This window comes from Vulpes lagopus, chromosome 14 (assembly GCF_018345385.1).
Source record: "Vulpes lagopus strain Blue_001 chromosome 14, ASM1834538v1, whole genome shotgun sequence".
NCBI classification, from domain to species: Eukaryota; Metazoa; Chordata; class Mammalia; order Carnivora; family Canidae; genus Vulpes; species Vulpes lagopus.
Genome location: NC_054837.1, coordinates 22,380,823 through 22,397,882, shown reverse-complemented (window position 1 = coordinate 22,397,882; position 17,060 = coordinate 22,380,823). Strand labels below are relative to the sequence as shown.

Below are 17,060 nucleotides of genomic sequence, written 5' to 3'. Positions count from 1 at the left end.
CATTCCTTCAGTCATTTAACAAACATGCATCGAGTCACCATTTACAAGCCAGAATTTAAAATATCTGACTTCACTGCCGTAGAAGACTCCAGCCCTCCAGCCGAGAGCTGGGGTTACCAGGGTGCATAAATACGGCATGATGCTTAAGAACAAGAGTCTCGTGGGAAAGACACTAGTTTGTTCCTTAGTTTGGGATAACATTTTTAGTTAAAGCGAAGGGCAGGAAATGATGGAATCATCCAGCTCCCAAGATAGTTAGAAGCTTCTAGGAACCAATGATCATTTTTGAGGGAAGATTTAAAAGAAGGATGGGTCCAGGATGGCTCACTGCTTCCCCCTGGTGGAGATCAGTGGCAAGCACATCCAACAGCATCCTGGGTCTTCCCTTAACAGACAACCCCAGCCAGGAGCTAGGTTTGTCCTGCACCTGCCCAGCGGGAGGTCACATTTAGATGAGGGAGCCAGGAAACTAACAACCACTGCAAGACATGGTCAGTTGGTGACAGAAGCATTCATTCATTCGCTCAACAAAGTGCAGACGCTTTGAGGCAGGAGTTGGATGTGAGGATAAGCAGGGGTTCCCTGGAAAAACAAAGAGAAAGAGAATTCTAGGCAGTGGCACTGGGAGCAAGAAATCCATGCGAAATCCATGCCTGGTCTAGAAAACTAAGTAACTAGTAGATTTAGCCAATAGTCAAGGCTTGAGGGGGAAATGTGAACGGTGGGGCTCCAAATAGAAGCCAAACCCTGAGCTTTCTTTACAACCCATGGAAAGGCCATATACTTTAAGCCATTGGTGATTTGCATGGGCTACATGTGGGGAAAGGTGCATTAATTCAAAAATATTTACTAAGTTCATAGAGTCAAATATTGTATCACATACTGATCTCTGGCTGGGAATAAAATGGTGAGCCAAAAGAGGTATGATCCCTGCCCTTCTGCAGCTTACAGTTTGGTAGGGAGATAGGCATCCTTTTTTTTTTTTTTAAATCACACCCCCCTCCCCCCCAAAAAAAGGTTAGAATTTAAATTAAAATGTGACAAACAACCACGCGGCATACAGGAAGATCAGACATGAAGTATGACACCACGGAAATTCGGAGCTGGGTGTGTAGACAAGACAGAGCTAAGGGTCCCCAGAAAAGTAAAGATGAGATACAGCTTTCTTAACATCACAGAAGTCATGTTAGGACCCCAGCCGTTTTGTGATCGATGCCAGACCAGCACTATTTGCACAAGCACATTTCTCGCAGAACTTCTTGGGGTGCATAAAAATTGCAGGAAAAAAAATAGATCTTGGTAGTTAATGATTTTAAGGGAACAAAAGAAAGTGAAAAACAAACAGCCACTCCCAAGCCAGGACAGTCTGACCACAGCAGAGACAATAAATCAGTGGTAAAGCTCCCAGTGCTTTTTCAAAAGTAAAGACTGACCTAATGCCCACTCTTGTGTCATTTCTGCAGGATTTAAACCCCGTTGAGCACACAAATACTGGACTACCTGGAGCCAGAGCGCTGATGATGCTGAACCTGGCTGGCCTGTGACTTCAGTCAACTAGGACCTGGACTCTGCCACCTGAGGATGACTTTTGCCCCAATTCTAGCCTGAACCATCCTTTGTCGTGCTCCTCCCTGAATACGTATGAACCTGCAGCTTAAACCCTTCCCCGATTTTGTTGTTGGGAGAGGCCTTGCTTGGAGAGTTATCTCTCTGCCTCCTTCCTTATAACAAGTAATAAGAAGGTCTTCACTTCCAACACCTACTTGGGTTGTGTTCAGTGGAATGCACCCCACATGGCACTGAGTTGCGCTGCTCCCCATGCTGACCTCAACACTAAGTGCCATAGGATTTGGGCAAACGTGCAGCACTTGGCCACTGCTGTCAAGGTCCCAGCAGCCATAAGGTTGGTATCAGAAGCAGGACATTGTAGACGGCATCTGAGCTGGCTGGGAAGACTTAGTAGAGGCAAAAGGATGACAGGGAGCAGAATTTGCTACCCCAAGATATGTCCCTTTAGCATAAAAGCTATTTGAGGCTGATTATTTTGAAGAAACAGTAGACACGGGTGAAGCTCTGAAACATGAGAAGTTGCACTTTTGCAAAAGACATTGACATTTATACAGGAAACCTCCATTTATAAAGGTGTCTCCAACTCAGTATCAGAAGGGTGACTCTAGAAACTTCTTCCTCTCAATGGAGAAGGCAGAGACTTTTGCACACCCACCTTCCCTTTGTTATTTGTGCTTTTCCTGGTCACCTCCCACAACTGTCCCCACCCCCCAACTGCCTCCTCTCCTTTGTCTTTAACTAGAGATGCAATTGAAGGTGGTGTCTTGGGTCACTCTAAGGAGTTCCTCAGTTTCCCCAAGGCTCTTCCACACATACAGGAAGTAACCATGTTATTAAACTTTAAAACTTCTTTTTCTTCTGTTAATCTGTTTTTTATTACAGGGGCCATTTCAGCCAAGGACCCAGAAGAGTAGAGAGAAAAATTTTTCTCCCCACCAGGACCAAAAAGATCGCTGTCTTTCAAACCATGGCTCACAATCCGTAAGTGAGGTGTGAAATGAAAGTGGTGGGTCATGAACAGCATTTGGTAAGTAATACAGAATAAAATAGGAAAGGATGCAAAATAAAGGATGGCCATTCTTTATTTCACGAGACTCGTTTCAGGTATGTATGGGTATGTGTGTGTGTGTATCTGTACAGAGTTGCAGTGTAAATCCGATTCATTTCTAGGCATCTTGATCAAAACTGGAAAACACAAGATTAGAGGCCCTCTCATGGTCTTGTCCAGCCCAGGATGTCACCACAGATGGGTAAAACACCTATCTCAGGCAGAGCTGGAGGCCAGCTCCATTTATAAGGACTTCACTGAACTCAGTAGCAGAATTCTGATGGAAGTTGTGAACTCAGAAAAGCAATTAAGAACCTAACATCAATGCTCACCCTCGTGTATTGTAGGGGGCAGGATCTGGGGAGAGACATAAATTGATACAAACTTTCTGGAAGGTTACATGGCCATGTAGACTATCTGGAGACATTTTTGTTTGTCATGACCGGGACTGAGAGGGTGCTACTGGCATCTTGTAACTGAGGCCAGGGTTGTTGCCATATATTCTTCAATGACAGGACAGCCCCCGATTCAGGGTCCCTTTTGATGATAACTTTGATAAGGATACGCTAGAAAGAAAGACTACCAAAGGGCATGCATGGGGAATCTGGGCCAATGACCTGTTCCAAATATGTTCTCTTGCATTCCCTGCTGTATCCCAGCCTGCTGGCACACAGTAGTCAGTAAATACTTGTTGAATGTCCCATGCTGAAGCCTGTAAAGGCTTGTGCAGAAAACCAGCGGCCTGATGGGTCCAGACTGAGGTTCTGCAGCGACACCTTGTGGTGGAAACTGAAACAACTATGTGGTTGAACTAATAACCCTTTGGCTGGTGTTACCCAGAACCAAATGCCCTACACCTGAGCTCTCCCTTAAGGAAGCGCTTCCAAGAGCTGCCCTCACCACCTCTGGCTTCCGAATCCAGGCCTCTCTTTTCTCTGCTCATGAGTGGTATTTAAAGCTGACTCTGTCTCATCCTGGCCTGCAGCTCAGGCACAGAAATCTAGAGGAACTGAGGCTGATGTTTTGGGGACGAGTCTCCATCCCCAAGGCCTGCTCACCTGACATATGGACGTTCCGGAGACAGGACAGGGAGGCATTGAGACGGGCACACTCCTCCCGGTTGGCTCCGTATTTCTCCACGGTCTCACACACCTGCTCATCTGTCATCTCCAAGAGGTCCTCCAGACTCAGCTGGCCGGGGGTGATTTCCTAGAAGAGGGAAGGAAGAAAGATGGTAAACACACCTCAGGTGCCCAGAGGGAAGGGTAGTGGGCTGAGCCTCCACACTGCCCTCTAGCAGCCTACCTGCAACACCCAACCCTATGTGAACTGCAGCTGAGGTCTCTGACTCTAGGGTCAGACAGACCTGGATGTGAATCTCAGCTTTGCCCCTCATTACCTTGGGCAAGTCACGCTCTCTGAGCCTCATTTTATTCACCTGTACAATGGGAGTCTTAATGGCACCTACTTTGTAAGGTAGCACCTATTGTGAGCACACAGTCAGTGCTCCATAGATGGTGGTGGTTAATTATCTGCCCTCCTCTGTACACTCTGAACTTCTCATGGGCAGATTCCACTTTCATCATCTTTGTATGGCTCTCTGGGCCTCCTGCTTGGCTTGGCTTGGCCCCAATACAGGGGTGAACTCAGAGCAGGGCCCAAGTCTCTTGATGGCTGTCCTCCCAAGCTACACATTCAAGGGTCTAGATTAGGGCCTTAGGAATCCTAAGAGGCAGTAGCCTGAGCATAGAACAGAACCCTGTCTGTAGTTCAGTGCTGGAAATGGAACTGGATTTGTGTCTGAGCCCACAGGGCACAATTTTGCATTCTAAGACAAAGTGCTAAGGCTGGGGTATAGCATAGGGTGGGGACAGGGATACCTCTGGAGAGGGTAGGATTCCCAGATATAAATGTCTCTTCACCACCAAAAGCAACCACCCTCCCTTTCCCAAAACGATGTGTCCCTGAACACCATGATATGGATACACCTTGAAATTTGTCAAACTTCAATATTTACGCATCTTTTTGCATTTATGCATCTGTATACATCTATAGCTATACATGTATATGAAATGAAGAGGCTTCATTTTATAGCAGTTAATGGTATCCATTGTTTTTACATATATTATTTAAGTAAGAATTTGAGATACCTAAAGATGGAGTTTCTAGGACAATGTGGAACATTACTGCCCTCTTGTGGCAATATCTGTGTATTACAACAAAATCAGGCCACCACCACCACACCAGCATCTCTACCACACATACAGGCATTAAACTGGCAGCCAAAAAGAGGAAAATTTCTTTCCCCACCTCAAGACAGATGCAGGGCAAAGGCCACAAAGACAAATCAGTGCCTTTCCAATTCACTAGGGCAAGGATCAGGAAAAAGCAATATTTGAATCATTTAGGGCTTTTCTCAAATAGAGACACATGGCTTGTAAAGCCCACTTTAAGAAAACTGATGGTCCAGGATCTGAAGGTACAAAACAAATCACATTTAGAGAGACTCACTGACAGCATAAAATAATTCTCTTCTTTGCTGCAGGATTCACTTGTGCATTTTAATCCTATCATTTACTCCCCCAAATACTCAATTTTCACTGAAATTTGGGGTCAGAGAAAAAAACCACAAAAGTAATAATGACATTAAAAATGGACAAAGCCTTAAGAAATGCGGACTAACAGACCAGATGCACTTCCTTCCAATAAAATGATAATAATAAACAAAAATGAAATGGATGGTGCACTGTTTTAAGGGCTTTCCCTGGGTTTGTTTGTTTTTTTTTTTTTTACTATCACAAAGACCACATAAAGGAGTACTTTCATCATCATCATCATTGGTCTATATTTAGGACACTAAAATTCAGAGAGATTAGACCACTTGCCCAGGGTTGCACAGCAAGTAAGTCTGAACCCAGGCTGTTACTTGGGAGCCTTTTCCTCCTCAGAAAGGGGACCTCTGGTGGACGCACATGGGAGCTACAGACAGAGAGCTGGAACCCCAGCTCGTCCCCATCTCCGGGTTAGTGGACTCAGGATTCTAACAGACTAAGGTAAGAGCCAGAGTTGGGACACCTGCAGGCCAGGTAAATGTAAATGAGCAAAACTGCTCACTAGCAGGAGCCTACAGGATCCAAAGGGGCAGCAGAAATCAGGTCATTCACTGCCACCAGACAGGAATTCAGTTCAGTGAGTTCCCCAATTGGGCTTTTTCAAGAGAAGCCAGAGATCTGGGGTTTTTTAATGCAAACTCTTTAAGCTTTTAAATATTGGCTCAAAAAATTTGTTGCAAACACTATACCAGACAAACAAAAAGTGTTTGTGCATCAGATACAAGGAAGAACAGCTTGGGAACCACCAGTTTTCAATCCCTGGCTGAAAGGATTTTGTCTCTGTATTCATCCAGCTTGATAAATAAATGGTCCCAAAAGCCTCTAAAAAGTGGATTTGCCCATGCAAATAAAATGTGCTGTCTGTAGTTTCTCATGACCTTTCATTTTAAGGAAATTCACATGAAATTACCATTCTGGGAATGAAAGGAACATAGAATTATACATCAGCCAGTGTGCATGCACGAGGTTGGGGTAGGGTGTGATTGAGGAATGTGTGGGCCCTTCTTCTAGCTCAGGATCAGGTGGGTTCATGCTAGCTCTCACATAGAGGTCAACGTCTGAAAAAGACAAAAGGTGGAAGACCTCTTCAAGCAAGAAGAAGGGTGCACCATGAGAAATGGCACTTGGTCCTGCAGGCAAGGGGGGCACTCCCTTGTCTGCCCAGCTCAGGGAGTCCCCAGCAACATCAAAAGGAGGAGAAAGCACAGTGCTTCCCATAGGCTCCAGAGTCCTACTGAGCTGCATTTTCCTGCCAGCCCCATGTACTCTAACAGGAGAAGTTGCTTCATCTCTGAGCCTTATATTCCTGCTCTGCACAATGGGGATAATTGTCCCCACCTCAAAAGGTCATTGCGAGCCTCAACAGTTGAGATCCTGGGTGTAGAGCCCTTAGGACAACTCCTGGCCCCAAACATTCAGTAACTAGTTTTATTTGGAAGGGCCAGACTGGTCACTGGAATCAGTGGGGACCTAGAATCCAAGAGGGTAGGAAAAAAATCTCACTATCCTTGAGATTTTAAGGATGTGGTCCACTCTCGTTACTTCCAAAGTTTTCAATGGTAAGGTGCCAGACTGTGAGCGGAACATTTTAGATGGATCTTCTCATTTTATTCTAGCTAGTTCAGAAGAGGAGATAATCTTTACCCCCATTTAATGGTGGGATCCAATATGGTGGCCACTGGGCACGTTAATTAACATTAAATACAATTAAAAATCCAGCTTATCAGACACATGCATTCATCACAATTCAAGCACCCGACACCTATGTATGGCATGCTGTCCGATGCAGTAGCGTCGGACAGCATGGATATAAATTATTTCCATCATAACAGAAGTTCTGCTGGGCAGCACTGGTCTAAAAGGTAATGTGACTTGGCCAAGGTGATCGAGCTAATAAATAGGCAGAGCTGAAAGAGGATCCAACTGAAGGTAGAGCCATATTCTTAACAACCCACTTGGACAGCATCAGAGATCCTCTGCGCCTTCATCCAACACATATTTGCGTCAGGCACAGGCAAAAACCTGCTGTCGGAGGGGCTGGCTTCTGGCCAGGAAGGGGCAGGGGGTGGGGGGCTGTCTCTGGTCACCTCCAGGACTTCCTTGCGCACATCGACGATCCGGAACCAGTGTCGAAGCTGGGGGAAGCCATCCAGCTCGGCGTTGCGCTCCTGCAGGGCCACCTTCTTTTTGCAGGACAGCTGTCGGCTGAAGTACTTTACCAGCTTGCTCTGTGGAGACACAGATGAGGACAGGGGATGGGTCACAGGCATTGCCATGGGAGAACAGGCAAGAATCTCCCCGCCCTCCACCCCCCCCTCCCTGCCTGAACCCCATCCAACCCCTATTTCAAACACCAGTGTCACTGTAGGAAGGAGGGGCACACGTTGTTACCACTTTATTAGGGGGCTTCGGGGCTGCAATCATGTACATTTCCACTGCATGAGTCCTCGGACCCAATGCAATGATTCCACTTCTAGGAAATCTCCTAGAGGCGCCATCCTGTGCAAGGTGACTATAAAAGAATAGCTCTTACAGTTCTACTTGCAATGGCAAAAGATTGAAAACACCCTGAGGGTCCATGAGCAGAAGACTCACAAATGCGGGTACATGACACAAGGGAATTCTACGCAGCTATAAAATAAAATGAGGAAGTGTGCTATGTAGTCATTCAGAACAGTCTCCAAGATACGTTGATACATAAAAATAAATATTCTCCATGCATGTGGGCACTGTTTACATTTATATAGCTTTGTAAATGCAGACACTCTGGGAGGATTTCCAAAATGCTATGGAAGGGAAGGGGGGGGTGGGGAAGAGGGGTGGAAGAAACATTTTTTTGTTTTTATTTTTTCTAATTGTTAATTGAAGTATAATCAACACGCAATATTATATTAGTGTCAAGTGTACAACATAGTGACTCAACAATTATATACATTATGCGGTGCTCTCTATGGTAAGCAGATAAGTGTAGTGACATTTGTCACCAGATAAAGTTATTACAGTAGTATTGACTATATTCCCAATGCTGTACCTTTCAGGAGAGTAAGAGGTACAAACTTCCAGTTAGAAAATAAATAAGTCACAGATATGAAAAGTACGGCAGAGAAACATTTCACTTAAATCCTTTTGTACTGGGGCACCTGGGTGGCTCAGTGGTCTGCTCAGTAGTCTGTCTTCAGCTCAGGGCGTGATCCCGGGGTCCTGGGGTCAAGTCCCACGTGGGGCTCCCTGCAGGGAGCCTGCTTCTCCCCCTGCCTGTGTCTCTGCCTCTCTCTCTGTGTCTCTCATGAATAAATAAATAAAATCTTTAAAAATAAATAAATCCTTTTGTACTCTGTGAATCTTAATTCACGTGCAAATATTCACAAATTCACAAATACTTTTAGAATGAGATGGACTTGAACTCATGCCATGGAGAGATTCCATGACACAAGAAAGGAAAACTAGTTACGTGAAAACTAACATTAACAGTGAGATGATGGTAGTGGGCATCTGTTGCTTCTGTCCAGCTGATCTGCATTTCCCCTTTTGCTGAAAAGAACATTTCAATTTTCTTTGGGGGAAACTTCCTTCTTGGGATCCCAGTCCATATGGTTTTTGATAAGGCTGGTCTCACCCACCCACTCCACTCGGGCTGCAGGATGGGCACATGACCCAGGCCTGATCAAGGACAAGGATCAGGGATCCCTGGGTGGCGCAGCGGTTTGGCGCTTGCCTTTGGCCCAGGTTGCAATCCTGGAGACCTGGGATCGAATCCCACGTCGGGCTCCCGGTGCATGGAGCCTGCTTCTCCCTCTGCCTGTGTCTCTGCCTCTCTCTCCCTCTCTCTCTCTCTCTCTGTGTGACTATCATAAATAAATAAAAGTTAAAAAAAAAAAAAAAGGACAAGTATCAAGGACAAGAAGTGAGCCAGACCCAACCCCCAAGGACCCTCCCCAGCAACCCTTCCCAAGTGCTCAGAAGACAGCCCTTACTTCCCTCTAGAGTTGTTGGGGAACAAGGGGACACCATACGAGCCAGAAGCTGCCCAGGCCAGCCCTGCTGCCATATGGGAGCCCACCTGAGGCTGATTGGAAGGAATCAGAAAACTCATTTTTCAGTTAACATTCTATTCACCTTACTAATAAAATGAAAGTTGTCATTCTTCTTGATAAAGAAAGCCTAAGTTCCATTGCAATAGTGGCCTAAGTTCCATTGCAATAGTGGCACAAAAATCACATGAAGCTGATGTTCCCACACTTGTCATCCGGAATCTCAGTCTAGAGTTTTAAAATAGAAAATGTCCAAAAGAATGTTTTTTTCTCTAATTCCCTATTCTGAATGAATAGGGCCTGAACTATTAATAGAGCAGAGCTTTTTTTTTAATTTTTAAATATTTTATTTATTTGTTTGAGAGAGAGTGTGTGTGTACGCAAGAGAGAACACAAGCAGGATGGAGGGGCAGAGGAAAAGGAAGAAGCAGACTTCCCGCTGAGCAGGGAGCCCAATGCAGGGTTCCATCCCAGGACCCAGGGGTCATGACCTCAGCAGAAGGCAGATGCTTCACGAACTGAACCACCCAGAAGCCCCAGAGCAGATCTTTCAACTAAGATACCTACAGACCTCTCCTGTCTGTCCTTTGTTTTATTTTATGACTTGCTTTAACCATTTTTTTTTTGACTCGGGTACAAAAAAAACTACTTGAAAGAAATATACTTTGATGCATACACAGTCACTCTCTGAGCAATTCCTCTCTTTGCCACATAACAAAATTGTCCAGGCTCATCTTGTTCTTTCCCTGCCACGGCTCTAGAATCAGTCCTCTCACCCAGGAAGCACTGGTTCCTCTGAACGGGAAATGGTATTTAGAAGCCAAGATTCAAGTGCTTGATGTGCTTACTGAATTTGGGGTGTCATTGTTTCCAGTCCCCTCCGCGGACAGCCTGGGCAATATATGTATTATGCCTAGATTTTTTTATATGTATTGATAACCAATACTTCCAGTCACAATCCAATACCATAGGGTTTATTCTAACTTTTTTACTTCCCACATCTGTATCACTCATCTCAGTGAGAAAAACAATCTTCAATACTTTTTTTTTTTCAGTCTACTGATTTATTAAATTTCACAATTGCACAGGGCCACTGCCCTACTTGGATGCTTTCCTCATGGGCCTCAACCCCTGCTGCACTGACTTCTTACCCTAGCACTACTGCCTGTCTTATGGAGATTTCCACATATGTCTGATTTGTACAAAGTTTTCTTACTTTTCACCTATTTACCTTAATGAATGACATTCCCCTTTTATTTCTCATACTTTCCTGAGTTCTGTTACCTCCTTTTTGAGTTTTTTGAATCCTGAGTTAAATTATTTTTTCAGATGCTGATACATGCCAGGGGATGCTCAGATCCTCTTCGCAGACACACTCCTTTCCCTGCTTTGGTTTATGAGAATGAAACTGATTTCAGGTCTGTGTGAATTGTCCAAAATGGTAGTCCACTAGGCACGTGTGGCTAACTAAGCAGTCAAAGCATGGCCAGTCTATCCACAGAATGGAATTTTAACCTTACTTAACTGAAATTTTAAAAATGGAAGCCATAGGGGTGCCTGGGTGGCAGAGCCAGTTAAGCATCCAACTCTTGGTTTTTGGCTCAGGTCATGATTTCAGGGTCATGATATCAAGCCCCCAGTTGGGGCTCACACTCAGTGTGAAGCCTGCTTGGGAATCTCTCCCTCTCCCTCTTCCTCTGCCCCTCCCACTCATGCTGTCTCTCTCAAATAAATAAATCTTAAAAAAAAAAATAGAAGCCATGTAAAATGTTTTTCTGTTAAACGTAACTATTACTTTGATAGAATTACACTTTACTTCAAAACTGAAATTTTAGCACCTGAATTGAGAGGTGCTCTAAGTATAAAATTCATACCCGATTTCAAAGACTTAGTAGGAAAAAGTAACATAAAGTATCCCCTTAATATTTTTACACTGATTATATGTTTAAATGATAATATTTTGAATATGCTGGATTACATAAAATATATTATTAATATGAATTTCATTTATTTCTTTGTTAATGTGGCTACTGGAAAATTTTAAATTACACATTTGGCACACATCTGTCACTTTCAATGTGTTTATTTTTTTTATTTTTTTAAATATTTATTTATTTACTCATGAGAGACACAGACTGAGGGAGAGAGGCAGAGACACAAGCAGAGGGAGAAGCAGGCTCCTCACAGGGAGCCTGATGTGGGACTCAATCCCAGATCCTGGGATCACAACCTGAGCCGAAGGCAGGCACCTAACTGCTGAGCCACCGAGGCGTCCTTTTTTTTTTTTTTTTTAAGATTTTATTTATTTATTCATGAGAGACACAGAGAGAGGCAGAGCCATGAGCAGAGGGAGAAGCAGGCTCCCTGTGGGGAGCCCGCTGTGGGATTCGATCCCAGGACCCCGGGATCAAGCCCTGAGCCAAAGGCAGACGCTCAACCACTGAGCCACCCAGATGTCCCACTGTCGATGTATTTCTAAAGGACAGTGCTGCTGTAGAGTTTTATCCTAAATAAATAGTTAAGAATGTTCACAAAGCTTTGCTTAAGTTGATAATAGCCAAGAAAGATCGGAAACAATCCAACTCTTCACCAAGAGGGGAAGATGTAAATACATTACAATATATCTATATGATGGTGTATCATTAAAAATAAGGTATAAAATATGTATAATATTTATAATGTACAAATAATCATAAAAATGTATACAACTATTTGTGTATATATATGCATAGAAAAGCTGTGGAAGGGTATATTACAAAATGTGAACTGCAGGGATCCCTGGGTGGCGCAGCGGTTTGGCGCCTGCCTTTGGCCCAGGGCGCGATCCTGGAGACCCAGGATCAAATCCCACGTCGGGCTCCCGGTGCATGGGGCCTGCTTCTCCCTCTGCCTGTGTCTCTGCCTCTCTCTCTCTCTCTGTGACTATCATAAATAAATAAAAATTAAAAAAAAATAAAAATAAAAATAAAATAAAAATGTGAACTGCAGTTATCTCTGATAGTAAGATTATGGGTGATTAAGATTACTAAGATTAATAATAATTACAACTAAGATTATTAAGATTATTAATGATGGTACTATTATTAAATATTCAGATTATCGATAGAGATTGTTTTTATTTGCTTCTCTACAGCAAAATTAGAAAATACAATGTATATGTATTACCTACTTATAAATGGAAAAAACGTTTAGATGAGCTTGGCAACATTTCTTTTACAAAGATACTATCCAGTGTCAGGAAGAATGGGAGACACCATTGAGAATGCCACTGGAGGGCAAAGGGATTTTAGTCTCAACATTTTAATAGTTTCACTTCTAGGACTCCACCCTAGAGACATACTTATATATACTTGTACATGGAATAAAGGCTTGCTCATTACTGCAGCACAATTAAGTTTTAAAACTTGAAAATAACGTTTAAAAAGGTACATGAACGCAGGGGCACCTGGGGGGTACAATTGGTTAAGTGTCTGACTCCTAGTTTTAGCTCAGGTAGTGATCTCAGGGTCATGAGATTGAGCACCATGTGGGGCTCTGCACTCAGTGTGGAGTCTGCTGAAGAATTTCTCTCCCTCTGTCTCTCCCCTCAGCTATTTCTCTCTCAAATAAATAAATAAATAAACAAACAAACAAACTCTTTTTTAAAAAATGATAAAATAATGGGGCACCTGGATGGCTCAGCAGTTAAGCATCTGCCTTCGGCTCAGGGTGTGATCCTGGGGTTCAGGGATTGAATCCCGCATTGGGCTCCCTGCATGGAGCCTGCTTCTCCCTCTGTCTGTGTCTCTGCTTCTTTCTGTGTCTCTCATGAATAAATAAATAAAATCTTTTAAAAAAATAAAAACTATGTCTTTTTAAAAAATGATAAAATAATTAAAAGGTACATTACCCAAAAAGCTAAGTATGAATGAATTATAGCACATCTATAGGATGGAATACTATATAAACTTTCAAAAATAAGGTAGACTGGGATCCCTGGGTGGCGTAGCGATTTGGCGCCTGCCTTTGGCCCGGGGCGCGATCCTGGAGACCCGGGATCGAATCCCACATCGGGCTCCCGGTGCATGGAGCCTGCTTCTTTCTCCCTCTGCCTGTGTCTCTGCCTCTCTCTCTCTCTGTGTGTGACTATCATAAGTAAATTTTAAAAATTTTTTTTAAAAAAACAAAAATAAGGTAGACTGATACATATTGACGGGAAAATCTCCAAGATTTTCATTTTCAGTGAAAAAGCAATCTGCAAAGACAACATACATATACTATAATTACATTTATATTTTTAAAACTCTATGTGTGTCGGGGCACCTGGCTGGCTCAGTGAAGCACAAGGCTCTTGATCTCGGGGTTGTGGGTTTGAGCCCCACATTGGGTGTAAAGATTACTTAAAAATAAAATCTTAGGGACACCTAGGTGGCTTGGCTGTTGGGTGTCTGCCTTTGACTCAGAGTGTGATCCCAGGGTCCTGGGATCGAGTCCCGTGTCGGACACCCTGCAAGGAGCCTGCTTCTCCCTCTGCCTGTGTCTCTGCCTCTCTCTTTCTCTGGGTCTCTCATGAATAAATAAATAAAATATTTAAAAAATAAAATAGGGGATCCCCGGATGGCTCAGCAGTTTGGTGCCTGCCTTCGGCCCAGGGCGTGATCTTGGAGTCCCGGGATCGAGTCCCACGTCAGGCTCCTTGCATGGAACCTGCTTCTCCCTCTGCCTATGTCTCTGCCTCTCTCTCTCTCTGTGTCTCTCATGAATAAATAATAAATCTTTTAAAAAAATAAAAAATAAAATAAAATCTTAACAAATATATAAATAAATCTCTGTATGTCAATGATATAATTATATAGAAAAATATTGGGCAGATTACAATGAACTGCAATGGCAAACGAGCATGGGGGGAAGAGGGGCACTCACTTTTTACTGTATACGGATGCTATTTTGATGTTTATAGTAAGTACATACAGCTTTGCTTTTTCGATATTTGGAAGAATTTTTTTTAAGATTTTATTTCTTTGCGAGAGAGAGAAACTGAGAGAGCATGAGTGGAGGGGCAGGGGCAGAAGGAGAGGCAGACTTCCCACTGAGCAGGGAACCCAATGCAGGGCTCAATCCCAGGACCCTGGGATCATGACCTGAGCCAAAGGCAGAATTTTAACTGCTTGAGCCACCCAGGTGCCCCAGAAGGATTTTTTTTTTTTTTTTAATTTAAGACTTAGTTTAGGCATCTTCTCCATGCTTTGCATATACCTACCTAACCTTTGGGTCACTCATTCATTCATAAAATATTTACTAAGCACCCCCTATTCACCAGTGCACCAGGCACCTCGTTGGGCTCTGGGAATTCAATAACGAATATGATCAACCAAAAATTTGCCTTTCTTCTGATATTTCTGGTACAGAGAATCAAAGTCAGCTCTGAACTTCTGAAGATTTATATATGAAATCTGTCTCCAGCAGTTATCACTCACTCTCTCTATCCATTTGAGGAAGCTTCAGGACAGAGGAGATCTCAGATTACAACTTTCTTCATCATGCAGAAAAGAAACTCCAGTAATTAAAAGCAAAATAGATCTCTCAGACCCTCAGATAAATGCCATCTTTGACTAGCAGTAAGTGTGCCTAGCAAGCTTGCTTGCTTTGCACGGTTTTAAGCTGAGGGCTTCCTAGTAATTGAAAAAATAGAAATGCACAATATAGTACCAGAGAAAGAGGACTATACTGTACAAATCTTGAATTTTTTTTTTCCATGCCAGCGTGCTGGAATAAGAGGCAAGCATCAGGAAGGAGCCAGAACTTTGGACACCAGAGTCAGGCTAACTTGAGCTCCAATCGCACTGCACTCCTTAGTAGCTGAACCACCTCAAGCAAGTTTCAAAACCGCCCTGACCTCGGTTTTCTCACCTGGAAACTGAAGGCTATAACAAGCATACCTACTTCACAAGATGGTGAGGAGAGTTAAAAGGGATTTTTCACACAAAGTGGTGCTGAAGAACCACTCCAAATGCCACACCAATAATGCTGATTTTGTACCACCCAAACTCACAAGCATCTGCCACAGTTACCTCAAAGGGGCTGTGCCCCCAATTTACTAACTCTCAGTATCAGAAAAAGTCTTTCTAATAAATTAAAATTATTCTGTTTTGGGATGTCTGGGTGGCTCAGTGGTTGAGCATCTGCCTTTGGCTCAGGTCATGATCTCGGGGTCCTGGGATCGAGTCCTGCATCAGACTCCCCGTAGGGAGCATGCTTCTCCCTCTGTCTATGTCTCTACCTCTCTCTCTCTTCTCTTTCTCTCTCTCTCATGAATACATAAAATCTTAAAAAATAAAATTAATCTATTTCAAAATATATGTTCTTTAAAGATCAAACATATAAAAAAAAGATCAAACACATCCTTGTTTAAAATGTACATTATACTGCAAAGAAATGTACTTTTAGTTGGATTAAAATGAAAACCTCCAATTCATTATTTAAATCCTGATTCTGAAATTCATAGGATTTAAATCCAACCAACTTACAGAAATTGCTTAAAAAGTAACATATGCTTACTTTATTATTAACAATATCTATAAATTTGGGATTTTTGCTTACTGGCCTTCCTCAAGCTTTTTAGCTAAATAAAGAAAGTTTTGCTGTTTATTATTCTATGTTTATATATGCCCATGTTGGATTTCAAATATGGTGAAAGAAATAAGAATGTGTTTTCTTGACATAAATAAAAACAATATGCTTTCTTCCATTTGTTTTTTAAAGACTTTATTTATTTATTTGACAAGAAAGAAAGAGAGCACAAGCAGGGGAAATGGCAGAGGGAGAAGGAGAAGCAGGCTCCTGCTGAGCAGGGACCCGGATATGGGGCTCCAATCCAGGACCCCGAGATCATGACCTGAGCCAAAGGCAGACACTTAACACTGAGCCACCCAGGTGCCCCACAATATGGTTTCTTGACTTACAGAAACAAAGAAAGCCAGTGACATCATGTCTCCCATCCCGTTATTTTTTTTAAGTTTTTATTTGGTTATCTCTACCCAACATGGGTCTCGAACTCACAACCCCAAGTTCAAGAGTCACACACTCCACCGACTGAGACAGCTAGTGCCCCAGTCTCTCATACTTTTAAATATTTTTTAAAGATTTTAGTTATTTATTCATGAGAGACACAGAGACAGAGAGAGAGTGAGGCAGAGACACAGGCAGAGGGAGAAGCAGGCTCCATGCAGCGAGCCCGACGTGGGACTCGATCCCGGGTCTCCAGGATCAGGCCCTGGGCTAAAGGCCGCTCAGCCACCCAGGCTGCCCTCTCATACTTTTAATTAAGCATTCATTGCCCCAGAAGATTGAAAAATTGGACTAAGCATTGATACCGAATGGCAGGAGCAAGGGAGCCATGTCACTACCTTGCTCAAAAACCCATTCTTAAGTAGCAGATCTCCCAAGTCTGGGTAACACTGATAACTTGAGGCATTGCATTAAGTGACAATGAGTGCCACAGTAAACATGTCCTCTCTCCAAATCTCTCTTTAGCCATCTCACCATATATCAAGGAGACAGTCTCTGTTCAGTGATGCTATCTATGTCCTTAATACCTAACACTTGCTGATCTCTATAAGAGACAGCAGGACACAGACTGACAGCCTTGGGCAGGTAACAATAGTGAGTGCGATATAATGACACTACTGTTTGTATGGTGTTTATTTTCTTGGTTGCTTCCATTTATGGCAAGTAGTACTAGTTTTCCATTACAATAGTTGAATAATGTTTTATTTTTAAATACATGTATGGGGGGGTCCCTGGGTGGCTCAGCAGTTTGGT

The 17,060-nt window shown here is 43.1% G+C and overlaps 1 protein-coding gene across 1 annotated transcript in view; it reads right to left on the bottom strand.

Annotated features, from left to right (window-relative positions):
• Nucleotides 1–17,060, bottom strand: part of KSR2 (kinase suppressor of ras 2) — a 400,554-nt gene that overhangs the window by 302,643 nt on the left and 80,851 nt on the right. The window contains exons 2-3 of the mRNA XM_041729093.1: nt 7,317–7,457; nt 3,676–3,826 (exon numbers count right to left, since the gene is read on the bottom strand). Of these exons, the coding sequence (XP_041585027.1) occupies nt 3,676–3,826; nt 7,317–7,457 (292 nt within the window). The remainder of the gene's footprint in view (nt 1–3,675; nt 3,827–7,316; nt 7,458–17,060) is intronic.